Source organism: Natator depressus, chromosome 2 (genome assembly GCF_965152275.1).
Source record: "Natator depressus isolate rNatDep1 chromosome 2, rNatDep2.hap1, whole genome shotgun sequence".
Lineage (NCBI taxonomy): Eukaryota > Metazoa > Chordata > Testudines > Cheloniidae > Natator > Natator depressus.
The window spans coordinates 45,360,155-45,383,649 of NC_134235.1; the positions used below are offsets into that span (position 1 = coordinate 45,360,155).

The 23,495-nt window shown below is 41.7% G+C and overlaps 1 protein-coding gene across 2 annotated transcripts in view; it reads left to right on the plus strand.

Moving 5' to 3' along the window:
* NBN (nibrin) overlaps positions 1-19,886 on the plus strand; it is a 59,598-nt gene extending 39,712 nt beyond the window's left edge. Inside the window, exons 9-16 of one of the 2 annotated variants that reach the window (XM_074944129.1) lie at positions 2,851-2,998; positions 3,482-3,763; positions 4,315-4,786; positions 7,652-7,723; positions 9,420-9,575; positions 10,807-10,920; positions 13,478-13,527; positions 16,045-16,216. In XM_074944129.1, the coding sequence (XP_074800230.1) occupies positions 2,851-2,998; positions 3,482-3,763; positions 4,315-4,786; positions 7,652-7,723; positions 9,420-9,575; positions 10,807-10,920; positions 13,478-13,527; positions 16,045-16,102 (1,352 nt within the window). In that variant the 3' untranslated portion in view covers positions 16,103-16,216. Of the gene's footprint in view, positions 1-2,850; positions 2,999-3,481; positions 3,764-4,314; positions 4,787-7,651; positions 7,724-9,419; positions 9,576-10,806; positions 10,921-13,477; positions 13,528-16,044; positions 16,217-19,704 lie in introns of those variants that run through there. The other variant, XM_074944130.1, reaches the window with a different exon arrangement.
* The last annotated feature ends 3,609 nt before the right edge of the window (positions 19,887-23,495 follow it).

Below are 23,495 nucleotides of genomic sequence, written 5' to 3' on the forward strand. Positions count from 1 at the left end.
CCCTATCCCTACCCTCCAGTGTATCTACTTCTCCCCACCAGCTTAGTGTAATCCACGATCTTGCTGAGGGTGCAGTTCATCCCATCATCCAGATCATTAATGAAGAGGTTAAACAAAACCGGCCCCAGGACCAACCCCTGGGAAACTCCACTTGATACTGGCTGCCAAGTAGACATTGAGCCGTTGATCACTACCCGTTGAGCCTGATGATCTAGCCAGCTTTCCATCTACCTTATAGTCCATTCATCCAATCCATACGTTTTTTAACTTGCTGGCAAGAAAACTGTTGGAGACTGTATCAAAAGCTTTGCTAAAGTCAAGATCTATCACGTCCACCGCTTTCCGCATATCCACAGAGTCCGTTATCTCATCATAGAAGGCAATCAGGTATGACTTGCCGTTGGTGAATCCATGTTGACTGTTCCTGATCATCTTCCTCTCCTCCAAGTGCTTCAAAATGGATTCCTTGAGGATTCCTCCATGATTTTTCCAGGGACTGAGGTGAGGTGAGGTGAGGCTGACCAGTCTGTAGTTCCCCGGATTCTCCATCTTCCTTTTTTAAAAGATGGGCCCTATATTTGCCTTTTTCCAGTCGTCCAGAACCTGCCCCAATTGCCATGAGTTTTCAAAGATAATGGCCAATGGCTTTGCAATCTCATCAGTTGACTCCTTCAGCACCCTCAGATGCATTAGATCTAGACCCATGGACTTGTGCATGTCCATCTTTTCTAAATAGTTCTTAACCTGTTCTTTCACCCATGAGGGCTGCTCACCTCCTCCCCATACTGTGGTGCCCAGTGCAGCAGTCTGGGACCTGACCTTGTCTGTGAAGACCGAGGCAAAAAAAGCATTGAGTACTTCAGCTTTTTCCACATCATCTGTCACTAGGTTGCCTCCCCCATTCAGTAAGGGTCCCACACTTTCCCTGACCACCACCTTGTTGCTAACATACCTGTAGAAACCCTTCTTGTTACCCTTCACATCCCTTGCTAGCTGCAACTCCAATTGTGCTTTGGCCTTCCTGATTACACCCTGCATCCTCGAGCAGTATTTTTATACTCCTCCCTAGTCATCTGTCCAAGTTTCCTCTTCTTGTAAGCTTCCTTTTTGTGTTTAAGCTCACCGAAGATTTCTCTGTTAAGCCAAGCTGGTTGCCTGCCATGTCATGTTTGCTATTCTTTCTGCACATCAGGATGGTTTGTTCCTGCACCCTCAATAAGGCTTCTGTAAAATACAGCAAGCTCTCCTGGACTCCTTTTCCCCCTCATATTAGCCTCCGGGGACATCCTGCCCATCAGTTACCTGCGGGAGTCAAAGTCTGCTTTTTTGAAGTCCAGGGTCTGTATTCTGCTGCTCTCCTTTCTTCCTTTTGTCAGGAACCTGAACTCGACCATCTCATGGTCACTGTTGCCCAGGTTGCCACCCAATTCTACTTCCCCTACCAACTCTTCCCTGTTTGTGAGCAGCAGGTCAAGAGGAGCACGGCCCCTAGTTGGTTCCTCCAGCACTTGCACCAGGAAGTTGTCCCCAACAGTCTCCCAAAACTTCCTGGATTGTCTGTGCACTGCTGTATTGCTCTCCCAGCAGATGTCAGGGTGATTGAAGTCCCCCATGAGAACTAGGGCCTGTGATCTGGAAACTTCTGTTAGTTGTCCGAAGAAAGCCTCGTCTGCCTCATCCTCCTGGTCTGATGGTCTATTGCAGACGCCTACCATGACATCACCCTTGCTGCTCTCTCCTCTAAACTTAATCCAAAGACTCTCAACAGGCTTTTCTGCAGTTTCATACTGGAGCTCTGAGCAATTGTACTGCTCTCTTACATACAGTGAAAAGAAAAGGAGTACTTGTGGCACCTTAGAGACTAACCAATTTCTAAGGTGCCACAAGTACTCCTTTTCTTTTTGCGAATACAGACTAACACGGCTGTTACTCTGAAACCTTACATACAGTGCAACTGCTCCACCTTTTCTCCCCTGCCTGTCCTTCCTGAACAGTTTATACCCATCCGTGACAGTGCTCCAGTAATGTGAGTTACCCCACCAAGTCTCTGTTATTCAACCACATCATAGTTCCTTGACTGTGCCAGGACATCCATTCTTCCTGCTTGTTTCCCAGGCTTCTTGCGTTCATGTACAGGCACCTAAGATAGCTAGCCGATTGTTCTGTTTTCTCAGTGTGAATCAGGAGGCCTCCCCTGTTGCACCCTCCTCCTTGTGTTTCCTCGCAGTATCCCACTTCTCCACTTACCTCTGGGCTTAAGTCACCATCCCCTGGTGAGCCTAGTTTAAAGCCCTCCTCACTAGGTTAGCAAGTCTGCCTGCGAAGATGCTCTTCCCTCTCTTTGTTAGGTAGATCACATCTCTTCCTAGCAATCCTTCTTTCTGGAACAACATCCCATGGTTGGAGAATCCAGAGCCCTCTCTCCAACACCACCTGCGTAACCATGTATTTACTTCCACAATTCGATGGTCCCTAGCTGGGCCTTTTCCTTCAATAGGGAGGATGGACGAGAACATGACTTGTGCCTGAAACTCATTTATCCTTCTTCCCAGAGCCACGTAGTCTGAACCACTGAAGGTCATCCTTGGCAGTATCATTGGGCCCACGTGGAGAAGTAGGAAGGGGTAATGGTGCGAGGCTTGATCAGTCTCCTCAGACACTCGGTCACATCCTGAATTCTAGCTCCAGGCAAGCAGCACGCTGCCTGGAGTTGTATGTTAACTATTGAATCTCTGTGAATTTATAATTAAAATCAGTTAACAGTAATAGTACTGTAATAATGGCTTATACGTACACAGAGCCACAGGAAGACTGCTAACTTTTTAATTGTTCCGTATGTTCAACTTGCAGCTAAACAGCTGGTTAGTCCAGGATCAGCTCTTCCGCATCCAACCCTTTCTCAGAGTTCAACTGTAGATGAGACCATAATGCCTGTTACTACAAGTGATAACACAGCATATGTAGCTGACACAGAACCAGAAGAACTGATGGACACATGGTAAAGTAGACATTGAAATAGTGTCCTAAGTTGATGTCTATAAATAAGGCTATTACCGTGTCAGAGGAAATTTGAGCCAGTTATAGACTTGGCATAGTCAGTGGGGCTCAACATTTGATGTGGCACTCCCTAACTTGCAATAGTAAACTGTGGTCACTATCCCGGTGGTCCATCTTCTGCCTTGAAGTGATAGGGTATAGCAAGAAAGCCAGCTGGGGCATCAGGTCTGACACTAGAAGATGCAATTGGTGATGCAGCCGATCTGATTGGCTCTTTCAACCATGTTCAGAATTATAAAGCAATTTCATAATTATCTAGATAATTTACTCATAGCAGGTATTAATATTAATTTATATAGCTTCCATAAGTGTTCATTGTGTACCACAGGTACAGCTGTATTACTGTGGTGCTCTGTAATGTGTATGCTGTTTCTGCAATGACTGCCTGTATGTTTACTGTGTATTTTTTCTCCCTTTTGTGTAGTATGGAGATAAGCGGAGAGAAGAGAGAGAAAACTCCCAAAATGGATCGAAGAGACAAAATGTATTCACAGAATATAACCACTGTAAAGGAGACTCCCAGCACTAGTGGCAAAGTAAATACAGGGACAGTGTTACCCAAGATGCATAAAACACCTGGGGTTGACCAAAAAACTCAACCCCTCTCACCCTCTAAAATTTTAGGAGTTAATAGAAATAGAGAGAGAGCTTCACAGCAAGAGTCTAACTCCATTAAAAATTATTTCCAGGCAGCTCCAAAGAAAAGGTATGTTCATGGAAATTCTTTTTTTCTGGGTATTTTTCATATTGTCAGATGGTGCTATTTTTGTTTTAGAAAGTAATTTGTTTTAGTTCAAGGGGCATACATTTTATTCCCAATGTATATTTTACTACCTCCCTAAGAAATTGAATTCCTCTGTTCATTTTTTTTTTATTTTAAACTGGCCATTTCTAGGTATCTGTTTCTCCAAACAGAAAAGTGTATGCTAAGGTTGCTCAGATTCAAATCCCAACACAATAATGAAAAATGCAGAAAATCATAAGTTGAGGCATATAAATAAAGATTGCCTTAACTCCCACTTGTATTATGCAACGCTCATGCAGGTGGTTCATCTCTGTAACAAACTCCCACAGACACCCAACATATAGCCAAGCACAGTGCACACAACCAAGTACTCTAAACACTTAAGCAACGTTACAAAATCAAAATGAAGAAAATCATCACTTGTGGATTTTTGGATTCATATTCAGTCATTGTGCATTGTTCACTTACTGAGTTTATCATGTTGAAAAATTCTTTGTTTCTTTCTGGCTAAGGGAAAGGATTGAAGAGGGAGAAACATCTGTACCTAAACTGGCAAAGATGGAGGAAACGTCATCTCATCTTTCCAGTCAAACGCAACCCACAACTTCCTTGATGTGGAAAAGTAAAGTGGAACACACTCAAAAGGAACAATATACCTTGGACCTGAAAACAAACCTTTCACTTGTAGACACAAGCCTAAAGCTTGCAATAGAAAGTAGCAAATCAGAGAAAGATAAAACTGTTACTAAAAATGTTTCCAGTGAAAAGCCTGCATCAAAGAAAAGAAAAGAGTTAGGTGGTTTAGCTGAGGATGCAGCTACACTAGAGCTTGTGTTTGGGAGCAAAGAGCTGGATTGGGAAGCTGAAATGGGGGATCATGATGAGGAGCATGGAGCCAATATGCAGAAAAAAAGACGTTTGGAAACCAAGGGGAAAAGGATTGAAGAAGAAAATGTAATTCAAGAAGAAGCCAATAGGATATTGGTAAGTAACGTTCTTTATTAATCACTTGTTATGGACCTGATTCTGCAAGTTGCAGTGTCATTGGAGGAGCCTGTGCAGCAGCATCTTGCAAGATTAGACTGTTAGCACAGAGACAAATACAGCTTAAGAACAGATACCAGCTTTGAGCAATTTGAATGCATTGTATTAGCTCTTATGCCATTATAAACGAGCAGTAGGTGTAGTTTGGGGATTTTATGTAAACGTTGTGATGGATGAGTTAAAATACAGACTTCCTGGCTCTCCAGAAGTCACTATCCTGTAGCGTTTTTAGAGTTTATTTCCCCAGATGAAGGCACTTTGTAACTTTAAACCGGCATCAGTTATTTACGCTTCATGCTTGCTTTCTGAAGCTGTCAATTTGCTCTTGTTAAAGAAATATAGCCTTTATAAGCAGAACAGCCAAACCTTTTCCTGTCCTGAAGAGAAGGTTTTTTAGTACAGTGTGCAGTTGTTATTGTTAACTGTTATGCTCCTGAATTCCCAGGAGAAACTGTGTCAAGCTCCTTTCCAGCTGCAGAATTTCTGTACCTGTGTGTTGGACGTCAGCAAGATGATATATTGTCAGATCATTATGTGTTCTTAGCCTTCTCACCTAATATCTCTCAAATAGCTAAGCGTCATATGTGAAACTGAGACACTAAGCTGCATAGACAGAAGTCTGGTCTGATATGGGGTTAATTTCTTAAATATTTTTCTTAAACTATAAGTATATTGCAGCTTAAATATTTTAGCCAACCTTATGGGTTTAGAAAGGTTTATGAACTGTGATGAGTATCTGAAACATTTTGGTTGAATGTAAACGGCTATTGTGACTTCTCTCTTTTTCCCCCTTTGGAAATATTCCTCTGTTTGCCACAGAGATTCTTTCCTAAAATAAAGCACTGTCCCATTTTTTTTTCCAAACATGCTCTTCTGTATGCTGACTCCATATATCAGTCTTTGTTGGGCTGCCACAGTAAATCAGCCACACTTTTATTCACAATAGTAAATTAACTAATGTTGCTCGCCAATGAAAACTCCTTTTCTAGAGGTACATTCTGAAGTTTTGAAAGCATGCCACTTGGAAAAGCCAAGAATGTGTCAACAAAACTGGTCCCAGATTAGCATGCTGTGACCGTTAGCTAAACAACAGATATTGGACACACGGGTTATACAACTTTTTTTATCTTCAGATTGCAGAAAGAAACCAGAGTTTTAAATGTTCTTATTTCACATTTATACAGCACCATAAATTTACACAAAACTTGTAGAAATGTAAAACTGTTCTTTCTTGGGTGACCAGATAGCAAGTGTGAAAAATCGTGACATTTTTTTTTCCTCCGGGGGAAGGAGAAGGAAATATAGTTGCATATATAAGACAGCCCCTAATATCGGAAAACTGGTCGCCCTAGTTTTTACCCCAAAGAGTGTATAATCAAAGTTAGACAATGTGAGTGATGACAGCAGGCAAACGGAGGAATAAGGGTTATAACAAATAAGGGCTCACATGATTGATTGTGTGATTATGAGCTTGTGATTACTGACTCATTAAAATTTGAGAATGAAGTAAAGTCCTAGAGGAAGACTAGAAGGCACTGGCTGTTTGGTCTAATTAAAAATAAGTTACTTGGAGGAGGACAGGAGAAGATGCTTGGGAGAAGGATATTATTACAAGCATAGGGGACAAGTGTGTGTATGTGGAGGTGTTAAGGGAGCAAGGATTAGGTTTAATTGACATGGTGGTAAAAACACCACAAATTGCTGAAGCTTAATCTACACTGGTGGGAAAATTACCTAGTGTAGACCTGGCCTAAGTGCGGTAAAAATAATAATGGGATTTTTTCTTTGCATCAGATAACTTTCCACATTATACAGTAAAGAATCCCCTCACTTCACCTATATTGTGGAACCGAAAATTACTTGTTTGTTGAAATAAAGGTAGTTGATGACATTCACCTGAAAGAGAGCACTTCTCAAGACTCTTTAGACATATGCACTTATAGTAACTAAAGAATTTATTATAAGCTTATTCTTCATGTGGTAGACAAGTTCTTGCCTGATAACTGTGGCCTGGAATCCTTCTTTGTTTGTGTCCCTTTTCAGAGGTCAGATAAATGTTTTTGCACACGTTCTGGAATCTGAGGTTGCAAATCTGGAATCTGAGGTCTGATTTGTACTGAGATTCTGGTCATGTGGCTGAGGTAAAAGTGTAGACAAGACTTTAGTTTTCTGGTGTGAAAGAACATATTTGGTATTGAGCCAAAAATGACAGGGGACTTCTGATAAAAGACAAAATTTTAATCTAATCTGACCACTTGGGCCACTGCAAGTAAACAATTTAGAAAACACTGAGTTGATACTAGCACCTTCCCCACCGGATTTTTTCATAACAAACACCACTTGTGACGTCAACACACCTTTATAGAAAAGCCTTAGAGGAAGTTATTAGCTATTGAGCAAAATTGTGATGTGTAGTAGTCTGCTTTCCCTTCTTTAACTACAGGCTGTGAGGAGACTAGCCTTGATCCTAATCAAGATTGCTCCCAAATTGACACTTACATTTAGTTATTTCCTGACCATGAACTCTGGGATATAATTTAAAATAGAAAACTAATAGTTTAATTCATACCTGAAAACTTACAGTGATTTTCATAATCCTTACTGGTAGGATTTTAGGAATTATGAATTTTTAAGGAAAAACACTTTGTTTTCTTATACTAAAAAAAGTATGAACAAACGAGGGACAGTGGTTTTATGAGAACAATGCATTGTTAAAGTATATGTCCAGGGTATTTTTTTTTTTTAAACATATGATCATAATTTACATTTACAATGACTGCTCTTTAAAATTGTTTGGTCAAACAGCAAGAAAACGAACTTGGCACTGTTCCAACTTCAAAGAAGAAAATTGAGATGAAGCAGGAATCATCAGTTTTGGTAAGAAACTAGTCAATGTAAGGAATACCTAGCATTAGTTAATACTGAGAAATGTGAAGGAAATGTACCAGTTTTTTGCTTTTAAAACTAAGTTCATATGTGTGCAGTAGACATAGGAGGGTTTGATGAATGAGGGCTTATTTAAACATAAAAATTGTACCGCTTTAACTATATCAGTATATAGTCAAAGATGTACAGGTACACCACCAACTTCTCTTGTGTGGATTCAGTTACATTGGTATAAAAGTGCTTATCCCATATAGATTATTACCATAGGGGAAGGGAGATAAATACACCAATAGAAGTCATCTTTATATTGGTGTAACTGTGTCCATAATAGGGCTTTCACTGGCATAAAATTATTACAGTAGAATAAATCACACCCTTAACTAAAATATTATTATTAATCGTGTTTATTATGGTAATCATATGCCAAGAATAGGCCCTCCTTGTGCTAGGCACTGTACAAATAGTAGTAGAGTTCCTGTCCCAAAGAGTTTGTAATCTGAATAGACCAGACAGACACAGGGTGGGGGAAGGGGTATAACACACAAGCAAAGTAAAAATATGATGGCAGCAAATGTCATATTGGTTCCATAATTCTGAGGGGTTCGAAGATCAGCTAAATGGGGGTGTGGGGGAATGAAGGAAGAAAGGGCACTGAAAGAAAGAGGGGGTAAGGGGGACAGGGCAGGTGAGAAGAAGTTAAGAGAGCAGGTGTGGAGTGAAGATGACATGAAGAGATTGAGAGGGTTGAAGCAAACAGCCAATCAGCACAGGGCAGAGAAAGTCCAGTCCAAACCGTAGAAAGTTCTCTGAATGTCCAAAGGTCCCTGATTTGGCTGCTTCTGCAGCTGCTCCTATGGGCTGGAGTCTCTGGGTACATCTACACAGCAGCTGGAGATTAATTTCAAACTCGGGTAGATGTACACATGATAGCTGTGATCAAGCTAGTTTGCTAAAAATATCAGTGCAGCCAGCATCACAAACTACGTGCCAGAATACAGTCCCATCTGAGACCCCAAGTACATATTCAGTTGACTAGTCCAGTGGTGTGCAAACTTTTCCAGTCGCCCACCCCCTTACCATTAGAGGAATCTGTTTGTCCCCGTCTCCTCACAAGGTGGGTGGCCCGCTGAGGTGAGTCTGGGTGGAGGTGGCTCTCTCTCCCCACCTCCCTCCATGGGGGCTGGCCCAGGCCCCACTGCATGGAGCTGGCACAAGCTGCCTGGCATTGCCACTTGCCCTCCGAATGTTCCTCTGGGTGTGCCCCACAGTTTGCCTAGCCCATGATGTTGTCCACACTGCAGTGGTTACACTGCTATTTTTAGCATGCTAGCTTGATCAAAGCTAGTGCTTGTACATCTACCTGAGCTGGGAACTGCATCTCCAGCTGCAGTGTAGACTCAAGCCCAAACCTGGTTCCTTCCTGCAGTTTCCCCCCCAAAACCACACGGCAAGGAGAGGAACCACCTGGGTCTGAGTTTCCCCAGAGTGGGGATAACACTTAAGTTTAGACCAGGCCTTACTTTACTAGAAATCTAGTTTTAAATTTTAAGCTTTATCTAGACTGTTCTGAGCTAATATCTGCCTTCCATTTCTAACCCGTCAAGTGTACATTCTCTGATCTCTTAAAATAGGCTCTTAGTTTACTGAACAACTTGAAGTTCTCCTTTCCCCTTTTTCCTCTCACAAGAACACTGACAGACTTCAAGATGTCTCCAGCAATCTGCCCAGCAGACTCTTGTTGACTGAATTTAGATCACTGGTTGTTAGCCATCCAAGGCCAAATAGTCTTGTTGCTGCACAAATCGATTACGAGCAACTGAACAACTTTAAGAAATTCAAAAAGGTGAGTGCATATTTTAAACTGCCACAAGATGGCACTGTTTGAAATAGCTATATAAGTGCTGCCATAATACAATAGAAATGTTATTAGATGAAAGGCATTCTTAGAGATTCTACTTCCACTTATATTTTATTAACTTGCTGTCACCATTGTGGTGAAGAGCAAAATCCTGTGGCTATTTTTGTATTAATTTATCAGACAGATACCAGAGAAGGTTACCTTCCACCCAGAGGCAACCCATGGGGGGGACATGCGGAGTCACATGCTCCCCAGATTTGCTCCTTGGCTTGTACTGAGCACCTTCACATGGACTGAGCATGTTCAGTAGCAGTACTGAAGCTGGCTGCCCTCACTTGCGTCCCTGTCCCCCCATCAGCAGGCACAGGCCATCTCTGCTCCCACCACATGATTACCTAGAGAGCTGTGTTCTTTTTGGAGGCTTGTGCAGTTCTTACTCAGGCTGATTCATTAAATGATACTGTGATCTTGAACAGTATTATAACGTCAGGTTGTATCTCTTCTTAGGCTTACTGTGTCACTTTCAAATAACATATTGAGAACATATATTGACTTGAAGTTTTACATTTTGAAAATTTGGATTTCTAAAACATACTACTAAAATGCATGTCTTATAAAACTAAAATCAATTGGGTTCTGAGAGTGACTTTTACAAAACTTTGTGTTCATTGTAGGAATATAGCTTCAGCCCAGAATTTAAAGAGAAAGTGGAGCGTAATCTAAGATATGCAATACATTACATTTAAGTAAAAAATTTAAATGCCTTTAAATGGACTTGGTCATCTTGAAAATCACATTTGTATGAAAATATTGTACCTACCATAGTTCCAAGTGGCATTTTAAAATTGTTTAATAGGACATGCAGTATCTTTGAAAGTATCATCCTTTCTGTTTTGCTGGGTTCTGCATTACAAATTCTTCTCTACATCAGACTGGATTAGAAACTTAAAATATCAGTTTCTCTTGTTTTCAAAATGCATTTTAAATGTATTAGCTTATTAATTTAACAAATGAAAATATAACTAGTCTTTCTTTTGGGGGAGAGTTGGCAGTTTGCAGGTGGTGTGCTATTTAAGTAGAACTGTTCATTGCATAGATACTGTTAGACAAATTGGATGAAAGGTGTTCTGCCACTGTGAATTTACTAGAGGTGGCTACTCTCGTCTTGCAAGGTTGTCAGCCTGCACTATAACAGCAAAAGTTTATTGTCCAACAGGTACCTTATCCTGGAGCAGGACAACTTCCACATATTATTGGAGGATCAGATCTAATAGGTCACCATGCCAAAAAGAATTCACATTTGGAAGAATGGTTAAGGCAGGAAATGGAGGTAAGGAATTCTTTCCAGGCAACAAAACAACTGTGGTCCTTCCCAAGAATAGGGCAACTCTGTACTAAAAGTTGAGCCTATGTGCTGAATGAATCTGCCACTTAACACATCCAAAAAGATGTTAGGGATGTGACCCAAATAAACGAAAGGGGTTCATTGACAAGGCTGACACTCTACTGATTCTTTTGGATAAATTTGATATGTAATATTAATAAAATGTTTAATAACATTTTAAAATCTGTTCAGACTGTTAGTACAGAGGAGACTGCTGTAAAGCAAAAGGCACTGACCTAGGAGAAAGTGATTTTCATGACTGAGTGAAATAAACATTTTATTGAAGCTCAGCCCTGCATGAATTCTGAGTATGGCAGTGAAAATATTTACATAAACAAGCTCAGCGACCTCAGCTTTCAAGGCGCTCAGTGCAGCACTGCTGATGGTCTGCTCACAGACTAGAATGCAGTTGATATTCAGATGAAAAATATGTATGAGATGTGAATGTTGTAATCAGGAGACTGAAGGTTGTGTTTTTCACTATAGAACATCCTGCCGTTTGTATGTAATTTATATGTTGCTGTAGCAGTTCTCAACTTTTTAATTTTGTGTGCTGCTTCTTAAAAAAAGCTCCTCTCATGGGCCACATCCCATCCCAATCTCCCACTCCAGGTTCCATATCTTTCCTGTGGTATCAGTATTACTTGGTTAATTGGAAAGGTAATAAGACAGTACTAAGGAGAGAACGTGATAGGTGGGACTTCTTGAGTTTTTTACTCCATTCCTACTTTTGTATTTGCTGTTTATTTCCTCTGCCTGATTTTACCAGTTGATTTCAGCACTAGATCTTATCTTGCAGTATAGCACTGCATAATCTCTCCTGGCCACTTTGCAATTTTCATCTTGTGTGCTTGTTATCCTAATTTGGCATCCACCACAAATTTACTCATTGTTGAATTTCTATGAGAAGGACATGAGCCGCAGAGCAGGGAAGTTCTGACTCTTTTTTCCCTCTCACCCTCTAGCTCATGATTAATTTTAGCCTTTGGAAGCCCTAAAATTAATCATAACCCAGATTCCAATTAACAAAGTATCGCCGCTTGAAAACAGACATAGATGCTTTACTCCCATGACAGAAGCAACTCCGGTTAGAAGAGTTGAGAGTGTGCTGTTATGCAAATTTTTCAAAGTAGTTTAGAATATTGTTTGCGTAAAAAGGTACCATGCAGGATGTTGGCCTAACCCTGAGAGATGCTAAAGATCTGCAGCTTGTATTGTCTTTAGTTGTGAATGTTCAGCACTTCTCTGGCTCAACTTTTAAATTTTATAGCAACACAAGGAATCAAACTCAGAGGACAGTTTAAAATGGTGAAATTTGCAGCTTCTTTTGCCCCTTCCTTTGTCGCCACCAAAGCGTACATGTTACGCTTACACAGTATAGATTTTAACGTAGACTCACAACATACCACTTACACACCCCTATAACTCATCACCTGTATTAGACTAGACTTAATTACTCAAATTCAAAGTTGGTGCAGTACAAACTCAGTTGCTGAAGGATGATAGCACTGCATGAAAAAGCTCTGTAGTAGGAAGGTATAGGTAGTTGTAAACTGAAGTAGGTCATCCATTACTTTAACTTGCATCTCCTTGGCATAAGTGATGTTAACTCACAGCTACTTGACAGCGTGTAAAGGAGTCTGCCTTCACACCACCGCTGAACTAGTTCCTGAGTTTAAAACTAATTGTGACAAAACTCAAAATTTTGACCAACTAATAGGTTTCTGCTTGTTGCAGTTTTAGTTAGACATTCCTGCTTTTGAAAGTTCCGTCATGACAAGTAATGTAAAGCCCTGGGTATTTTCCCCTCCCCTTCATTTTTGTCTGACACACAGGACAGCTACACTGTGCAGTTAGCTGGGGTAATTGCCACCTGGGTCTGAGCATTTGAGTTAGCCTAGCCTGAGTATGAGCATTCCCACAACAAAACTGTTCCTCTGTTACTGTGTCCTCATTATTTCTGCTCTCATCCATGTGAGGATGTCTGGGGGCATAGCCAATGGTTTTTTGATGCAGAAACTCTCTAATATTCTTTCCCAGTAAATTGTGGGAGAACGTCTCGGTCCTTTGGAGGAAATTGTGGGAAATGGTTTTGTAGGACTTTCAGCCCTCAACTGATCTTGCCTGCACCTTCAGTGCAAAGTAGGCAAGTTCTAGCTTGAGCTAAACAACCGATCTGGCTTTAATCCATACCTCTACCCATGCACGCAAGCATAAATTCAAAGTCCAAATAAGCACTTGCTTGAGGGTTTTGTGTGTGGATGAGTGGTTTGGGCAAAAACATGTAATAGCAAGGGCTAAAACTACAGTGAAGACATACCCACAAGTGTCCGATCATTTTTCAGATTGGTTTCTGTAACTGTGGCTTACTTTAAGAATTGAAAACCCTATCTGACATTCCTGTAAAACGCATTGTATGTGAGGTATTCACAGAAAGATGTCTCAGTACAGGACTATTGTGTTAGTATGAACAATATTGAAGAGATTTACTTTATTTTGTCAGGAACAGAATCGGCATGCAAGAGAGGAATCACTGGCTGATGATCTCTTTAGGTAAGGAATTTTTTTGTTAGTGCTTTTAAAAGATCTGATATGTTATACATCACCTGACTTCTTTTCTGGACAAATTTCAGTTTTCTAATTAAACTATGATGGGTAATGCTCCATTGGCTGTCTCCTTTCTTGATACCACTTCTGAGTAGAACGTGTCCAAATTGACATCCTCTTCTGCTCTTTCCTAACTCTCTTTATACCTTAAACTTCATCAGTTCCTGGGCCATACATAACTCCTTTTAATGTAACATTCAAAACTACTAGTCTTATTGGTAATTAGAGCCTTCTCAGGTAGAATTGTTGCCGCTTCATCTCCCTCTTATAAACACCACTTTAGCCTCTAATTCCAGGAACCGGGGCATTAAGTTTGAATCAAGGATCACTTTCCTATTTGTGAGGATGCAGCTTTCCTTCCTGCCATCAGAGTTTGCCAGTGCCTGTCTCCCTATTGGTTGGAAGGTTTTGCTCTGGCTGAACCAGAGACTCCCCTTTCCTGCATAAACAAAACTCGTCCAAAATAAAAACAGATTGCTTGGGTTATTGTGCTGTAAGCAGAGTATGGGGGGGACCCTCTCCACTTTTCACAGAGGGGCTCTCACCTTTACACACAGGGATCCTAAATGGGCCTTTGCCCCATTCATCTCCAGGCTTCAGCCCTTTCTCCATGAAAAGATCAGTACTGCGCTTCCCTTGTTTCCTTTTTGGTAGAAGACTCTCAGCAGGTCCTTCCATCTTCCCGCTCTCTCTCTCTCTCTCTCTCTCCAGAATAAAGCAGGCCTTTTTATACCCAGCATGCTGTTAGAAGCCTACAGTTCCCATGGTTCTGTGGCTCCTGACAGGACTACAAGTCACAGAATCCCTCTGTTTGGGGCAGGGCCCAAGCCACAGGAGTGAGATGACACCTCTTATCCTGGCTCAAGACATTGATATGCTGCTGTATCTTGTACACTTGTAAATTTACCCTGTGTAAAACACCTTCTCTTTCATAAACCTTCTTTACCAGTTTTCTGCTGATAACCTCATTTTACTTTTACTCCTCCTTCCCTGTCTGCCCTCTTTAGCGAGGACATTAGATTCTTCTTCCACACCATTCCTTGACCAGTTCGTTCTTTGCCTCTCTACATCCTCTTTTCCTAGGCATGTGACTCCTAACCCAATCTCTAATAATAAACAAAAATGGAAGCCCACCCTGAGGCAGTTTTTCTCTTTAAAAGTCACTGTATTGTTCTGCACCGTTCCAACCTTTGCAAATTGTATGATATGTATTGTAAACTATATAGTTTACTTGTATGTGTATGTATAGATTGTAACGTGGAATGAAGTGTTTTGTAATTATTGCTAGAGCTCTTTTTTTCAGTAATCACAAGAGTCACTCTAACAAGTTGATTGTTTAGAAAGAATTAATTTTTCATTGCTTGTTAAACCTGCTACTCTTGGAACTTTTAACTAGGGATGGAAGAACCCAGAAAAATTCCAGCTCTGATTGTTTAATTGTACAGTTGAAAAAATTATGCAAAAATCACAGTTTGCAGAATCCAAACTCCTCTGTAAAAAAGAATAGAAATGCCAGGGCAGTAGAATATGATATGAGTAGGGCCCTAACAAATTCACAGCCATGAAAAACAGACCGTGAAATCTGGTCTTTTGTGAGCTTTTACCCTATACTATACAGATTTCATGGGGAAAATCAGTGTTTCTCAAATTGAGGTCCTGACGCAAAAGGGAGTTGTGGGGGGGCGGGTCACAAAATTATTTTAGGGGGGTTGCGGTATTGCTGCCTTACTTCTGCACTGCCTTTAGAGCTCGGTGGCCAGAGAAAGGCAGCTGTTGGACGGACACCAAGCTCCGAAGGCAGCGCCTCACCAGAAGCAGCGCAGAAGTAAGGGTGGCAATACCATACCATGCCGTCCTTACTTCTGCGCTGCTGATGATGGTGGCTCTGCCTTCAGAGCTGGGCTCCCAGCCAGCAGCCGCCAGTCTCCAGATGCCCAGCTCTGAAGGCAGCACTGCCACCAGCAGCAGCGCAGAGGTAAGGGTAGCAGTACTGCGACCCCCGCTCCCCCTCCTTTTTGGGTCAGGACCCCTACAATTACAACACGGTGAAATTTCAGTTTTAAATAGCTGAAATCATGAAATTTACGATTTTTTAAATCCTTTGTCTGTGAAATTGACCAAAATGGACCCTGAATTTGGTAGGGCCCTGGATATGAGATTAAATCTTGTGCTTAGTCTACAAGTATTATTGCAAAACTGAATTAAAGAATGCTGCTTACCATAGAATGTTTGTTGTGAAGTGGTAGTAATAAGAGCACAGATATCAAAGAATGCCACCATTTTTATCATCAAACATGTTGGAATACATTTGTTGTTGCCTTTATAAAACACCCTTCACCATAGACTTCTACCTAGGCTCCAATTTATTTTCATGCTGCTTTTGATATTTAGTTTTAATATTTACTGTATTTATGTAAATCTTTTGTGTGGTGGAAACTTGTAACACAAACATTTCAATTTTAGACACGCTGCAACCTGCTGCTGCTGGACATATCCTGATCATGGCCTTGATCCTGCATGACTTCAGTGGGAGCAGGTTCAGTGTCATGTAGTATTAGCAGCTGCAGGTTTCTGTGAGAATAGCATCTGAAGATGTTCAGAAGAATCAGGCAAGCAGCACTCAAAGATCAAGGCTAGCTAGAAAGAAAAGCTCCACTCCACAGAGCACGCCAGGTCTTGTCTCACCCTTCGTAGTTTCTGTGGTCTGAATTCATTGCACATGCCCAGGGCTCCTTGCATCTCTCCATTCCATCCCAGGAGCTTGCTGTGTTCCATCTCTTTCTTTCAGGGACTCCCTGTAATCCTCTCCCTCATTTTGTGGCCTCTGCGTGCTCCTCCCACCCCAATACCATATGCTAGCGTTTCTGTGTACTCTCTAGCTACCACATCTGGTCCCCCTGTCAAAGACTCTGCACCTTCTTCCCACTCACCCTTTTTTTTTTTTTTTTTCTGTCTGGGAGTTAATAGTTTGTAGTGTTGTACCCATCTTAGGAGATAATAGATCATTCACAATGTCAACATGTTAAACTCTCTTGGGAGGATGGGCAGAGATGAGGGGTGCAATTGATGTTATGCTGAACGGTGGCTGCAGTCAGCCAGTTTGATCTCTAGAGAATTACAGAAGTGGTTGAAGTTGCTGGGTCTAATAACCATATGCAAGGGCCTCTGAGTGTCACCCATTTTTCCTTCCCAATTTTCACCACGCTCAATAGGCCCATTGCTGCCTAGAACATTCCCTGGGAGTTTGGAATTGATCGGATGCAGCAGTCAAACAATTACAGCATTATATTCATGAGGACCTCATCAGGAGCACTAAATTCCCCAATAGCAACTATGTAGTATTGCCAACTTCCAGAGATGAAACATCGAGTCAGACCTTCAAAAATCATGACTTTCTTTTTTAAAAAAATTATATTGCATTTTTTAGGTCAGTCTCCTGATCCCCAGGGTGTGTGCATGTGACAATTAGTGTTGTCCACTCTCCCACATGTACTGGATAAGGTGATTTTGGCCCTGCTGCAGGAGCTCTCACCACCACATCTGCCTGTCTCCTGCCCAGCAGTTAATCCTGTCCTCCAGTCCCCAATCAGTTCTCTCCCCACCCAATCCCCCCAATTCAGTCCTCCAGTCCCCATCAACACCACCTCTGTCAGTTCAGCGCCTGTACCCCAGCGACCCCCCCCCCCACCCTCAGTTCACCCTCCCAGCACTCACCCCATCTGCTCAGAACCCACCATCAATACAGCATCCCCACCCTCCTCACCTCTGCTCTTCAGGGTTCTTCACCCTCCCCAGGCCTGGGAGGCTGCAGTGGGATCCCTTCTCCCCTGGTAGGGGAGCAGCTGCCCAGGGCTGACAACTGCCCTGGCCGTGGCTGACAGGATTTCTAAGTAAAATTAAGCCTCACTTTTAGAATTCCCAAATGGCAGGAGGTTTTTTGTTTTTTTCCAGTTGATTCAATTCCTTATTTGAGGGTTGGCCCTCCCCCTTCTTTATGTCCCAGCGTACAGCTACACTAGAACAGAGGTTCTCAAATTTCATTGCACTGTAACTGCCTTCTGACAACAAAAATTACACAACCCCAAGAAGGGGGACTGAAGCCTGAGCCCTGCCACCGGTGGGGGTTGAAGCCAAAGCCAGAGGGCTTTCAGCCCTGGATGGTGGGAGCTGTAACCTGAGCCCTGCCACACAGGGCCGAAGCTGAAGCCTGATCCCCGCTACCCAGGGCTGAAGCAGTCCTGGGCAGTGGGGCTTGGGCTTCAGCTGGGGTCTGAGCAAGTCTAATGCCAGCCCTGGTGACCCTATTAAAATGAGGTCCTGACCCATAGTTTGAGAACCGCTGCACTAGACAGTTTGTACTCTCTACTAGTGTAGCCATTCTTAAGCTGACAGGCGATAGGTCTCCTGTCAGCTTTACTACTCCAGCCGAGCGACGGTAGTTATGTCAGCAGGAGAAGCTCTTCCATTGACATAGCATTATCCACACCAGCGCTTGTCAGTGTAACTTATGTTGCTCAGGGGGGTGATTTATTCACCCCCTCGAGTGACATAAATCATGCCAACGTTAGCTGTAGTGTAAATAAAAGATATTATGTCACCCACCTTCTCTCTCTAACATCCTGGGACCAACACAGCTACAACACTACTGCATACAGCATTATAGCCAGCCAGCCAAGCAGAGAAATGCCATCTAGTTGAGCATAGCCCTATGTCTTCCCTGGCAACTGAATACAAAACTTGTCTTTCAGAGGTATTAAACCCCTCTTCAACCCTCCCCCCCCCGCCCCCAAGACAAAAGTTTTGTCGACGACAAATGCTGGTGTGAACAGTGCTTTGGTGGCAGGGGAGCCGACAAACAGCGGCTACACTGCGGGCCTTTAGGCAACATGGCTGTAGCGACAGCCCTGTAGCTAAAAGTGGCGTAGTGCAGAAATAGTCAAACATCCTGCTTCACTCGGCCAGAAGGTATCTTTAGTTTCCCTATCTGAGGGAACTAGAAGTAGCTGTGGGACTTGAATTGCCATGTTATGTCTAATTTAAACAAAATGTGATTTCTTTTTTTTAAAAAAAGCCTGTACACTATTACAGAACACATTTGTAATTCACCAGCTGAACTAGTGATTTGCAGTATAAAGAATTATAGCATATTCAAATATGTAAGGAGCCTTTCCAAATTTTTAGTGTATTAACAGGATGCATTCTGTGATAGTTATTCACAGTTCATTGTTTCCCCAAAAAGGATAAATGAGTTGCCAAGAAACAGCAATGACCTGTAATACATTTCAAGTTAAGTGGTGATGTAAATTGGGTCGCAAGTTGTGACATTTTCCTGTCTGAGAGAGAAAAGAAAGCGGAGTAAATAGAATCCGATTTAAGGGAAGTAAAACTGTCTGATCATTTGGTTGTGGCTGTAACCTATTTATCTGTGAAAACAAAGCAGGTTAGAAGCAAAGAAGGGGTTTTTGTGTGTGTTTTGGGCTGGGGGTGGGAGGCTGGCCTGGAGAGAAAAAAGGACAGGGTTTGAATTCAAAGTATAAACACATTCCTGGGCACTAGTTAATCATTTTATATCCTATCAAAAGAGTTCATTAAAAGATCAAGTGGTAGGAAGGAGCTGGAGAAGAATCAAGTGTGGGAGAAGTGGAAGGGATTGGTAAATGCTTCCCTGAACTGAGCTGTAGCATATGACATGGTCACTGTCGGTAACTTCATTGTTATTGAGAGGAAGTCCTTTCAGTATTAGCCTATGAAAATTCTTGCAGCAAGAAATAGCTTTCATGGTGAAATGTGTCTGCAGATTTTCATTTAGATGCTTTAATATTGCAATCAAAAATCCCAGAAGGTAGTAAGTTACCTTTAACAAAAACTACTCAGAAATTCTAGAAATGGCACACAGTCCAGGTGTAACTCTCTTTATTTTACTGGCAATAAAAAACAGTGCTGCAAGAGGCTGAACGCCCTCAACATCTGTTGACTTAGGTGGGAGTAGAGGGTACTCCTGACCCTATCAGAAAAGGAAATGTCAACTTTTAACTGTTTAAATCAAACATTTTAGCTTTGAATATCTGAAATAAATAGTTGGTATCTGTTTACTTATAACATTTTTTCCCCCTCTTACTGCAGATATGATCCTAATGTGAAAAGGAGAAGATAAATTCAAGAGAATTTACAATGAACCTACAGCAAAATCTTGATACCCTGGTTGCTGGTTGCAGTGTACAATATATATGGGAAGTCTAAATTATCTGTAAGAGTTGTTTTAAGTCCTGCTTTTATTAAAGGAAAACAGAACCAGTTTTACATTGTTTTGGTATTTAGAGAGTCCACATTTCTGGTTTCAAGACTTTAAACTCATTTGCTTTAAAGCAGTGCTATAGTACAACTTTCTAGATATTTACGGCTTCACTTCAAGCTTTCTTCTGTTGGTTTGAGATACACTTCTGCTATTACTCTATTGTTCTGAAAAAAGACCCGGTTAATTTGTTTAGCTTTTTGTATAACCGTAATAATTTGCTGTACAATAGGGCTCAAAGCACAAATACATAAACTACATAAAACAGACCTGGTGGGGGCAGTAACCTCATTTTCTGACTCTGAATAAGTTGGGCAGTCGTCTTTAACAGTAATCAAAAAAGAAATCACAAGTGTGAACGCTGCTGCCATCCACAGACCTCTTAAGTTTCTTTGAATACATCTAATGCTGTGCACCATGTGAATAAAAAGTTAACCAGACCTGTTAACCACAAGTCAAATCATGGCTAGCAGGTTCTAGATGAGCTTTCCTTCACCTGGTGTGGAGAGAGATTTTATTCTGAGCATACTAACAACAATGCTGTTTACCAGTTGGATAACATAGGTGTCAGAATAAAATCCCTGTCTATAGTGGGCAGGAAAGTTTTAGAATTCTGCCCTCCACAATCATACTTACTGGTGTGGCTACTATTTCAAACCTAATATGGGCAGAGTCATAGGTAACATTTAAAATAAAACCTTGCATCACGTTAAAAGAGGCTTATAAAATTTCACTTTAAATAACAGAGCCAGTTCTGTTGCAGAAATGCATACAGGTGCTGAAGTTAAGTCACCTTAAGGTTAAGGGGAATTTGTTTGTTTGTTTTAAATCACTGTAGGTAGTTTACAGTGCTGTTGTAGCCATGAAAGGTGGGGGTGAGGTAATCTCTTTCACCAACAGAAATTGGTCCAATAAAAGACAAGCTTTTGAGCTACACAGAGTTTTGCTTCTTTCCCAGAGTTCTGTGTAGCTCAAAACCTTGTCTCTCACCAACAGACATTGGTCCAATAAGAGAGATTCCATGTGTTAGCAAGATGGTTACTGCCACCTTGAAATGATCAATGTAGGTTACAGCTGTCGTATGTAGCCAGCTATCAAACATACATTTATTTTTACATGCCAAGTAGTCAGAGGTTTTTTTAAACACCCAGATACTGCTTTTTCGTAACAGGCTTGATCTAGATTCCAATATATAACTTTGTCAGCAATAGTCAGTGCTCTCACAAGAGTGGCAGTTATGTGATGAGCCATTATGAATACATTATACCCTACGAGTCTGGCTCTTAGATCTCTCATTCACTGGTTGGGGTGAAGGCCTAACATAAATCCTTGACTTCTCAAATTGTTAAACAGTCTGCTGCTATTTTCAAAGTTGGTGTCTTCAAAGCTGAGGAGAGCCTGAGCTTTTCAGTATTGGCATGTACCAAATTCATAAGTGAAGTTTCTGTACTGTTTTATAATGAAAATATTCATTTTAAACAAAACTTCAATGAAATCAGATCACCTCAAATATCCATTTTTAAACTTTCATCATTTGTTCTGTTCCAGTAGGAATAAGAGTTAGAATCAAAACCTGCTTACCTATTTATTGGGACCATTTGTGCTAAGTCATCATAGGCACTAGGAATCTTTTCAAAACCCACTTCACCTCTATTTCTATAATCTCAGTAAGCACTACTAACAAATTAAAAGTATATATGTATAGGCCCTAGTGCTTCAAGTTAAAGCACTTGTTAAGGGAACTATTCCCATGTGTAAATGTACTCATGTGTGGCCGCAGTATTTGGCTTATAAAGAAGACAACTCTTTCACATGGTGTGGAAAAAGGCACGAGATGAAATTGAGAAGGCTTTTTTTTTTTTTAAACACACATCTCCATCATTGTTCACAAATGGCTTGCACACGTCTTCCTCGGGACAGATACAGCTCAAGCACATTGAAGAGAATGCTAAGAATTGCTCAACCTGCCAGTAGCTCTGCATGTTCAGGGAGCCTGATTTTACTGATTTATTTTGTGGCTGTAATGAGCATTCATCCCTTTTTCTATTCCTCTTGTGGGAAAGTTTCCTTCTGCACAGGTTAACTTATCTTCGAATGAGGAGAAATGCCATTTCTTGACTCCTTGTCCAAACAGAAAGGGGCTCTGTCCAAGAAAAATAAGCAGAAGTCCTCCAAAAGCCACAAGACGACAACTTCATTCTCTGTATGGGAAGGGGGATGCTTGTGAACCAAAGCAGAGAGAGAATAATTATTCTTGACAAAGTTGAGGTGATGAAGAAAAGGTTATCAGTGGGAGCAGTGGTAGTCAGGAGATCTCAGCTCTGCCCCTGACCTGCTAGGGGACCTTGGTCAAGTCCATTCATTGCTCTGTGCCTCAGTTTCCCTACCTGTGAAACAGGGCTAATGGCCCAGATTCACAAAGGCATTTAGATACCTAAGTCCAACATTTTAGGGACCATTGGTATTCTGCAAAGCCCCCAGTCAGCTGCCATCTAACCTAATAGGAGCCTAGGGGACTCAAGTGCCTAAATGCTGACATCACATTGTGGATTGGACTCCTAACTCAAGTTGAGCTCCAAAGCAGGATTCTCAAAGCTATCTTGCTACCAGGGCCTGATCCCATAGGCTCTGAGCACACTAAAGACACCTGGAAGCATGCATAATTCAGAGCAGGAACTTGAAGCCAGGTGAATGCCCTAACCACCAGGCTATAGGGTATTCTGAAGTGAGTCTCAATTTCTCATGTCAAGAGCTGTTCTTGTATAAATAAATATTCATTAGGTCACAGAGAGAGACTGACTATAGCCCATTGGTAAGGGCACTCACTTGGGATGTGGGAGACTCAGATTCAAGTCCCTGCTCCAATGAATATTTAATTATGTATACAGTAGAACTGCTCCAATAGGAGAGAGAGTCCTAGCCCAGCAGTTACTCACCTGGGAAGCGGGATGTGCTCTGGAGCAGGTTTTTGAACCCAGTTCTCCCACATCCTAGGTGAGTGCTTTGATGACCAGCACAGTGCGTCATCAAAAAATTTCAAAGCTGTGCTCTCCCCCATCCCTCCTCAGGCAGTCTAGTGCTTGTGCTGCGCTTCCCCTCCACCTCTCCATGCGGTCTGGCAGGTATCTCAGATCTTAGACATGATCACCAGCAGGCCCTTATCACCCACTTGCTACCACTAAGGTTTCTTGGCTGTTCTCTAGCCTTTTCATCTGCTCCCGGGACCCCATCCCATCCCACTTCTCACCCTCTTTGGCTCCATTCTCACTTTTCTTCCCTGCACAATATAAGCATCCTTTAGTCTCCATCTTAAACACCCCAACCTTGACCTCACTTGCCTTTCCAATTATTGCCCAAACTCCCAAACTGAGTCAACCACATTTTCAATCATTTCCTGAAATACCCATCTTCTGTCCTCTTCCTGGACAAAGCTAAGGGCTTCTGCTCCATCTTCACTCTCATTTTGACACTTTATGACCATCTAGTATTTGAAATCCTGTTAGCCATTGGCTTCCATGGCTGTCCTTTGCTACTATGTTTATTCCCTTCAGCATGTTGTTTGCTGGGTCTTTCTTCTCCTTCCCCTCTCTTTCAGTAGCTGTTTCCCCACATATCTGTCCTT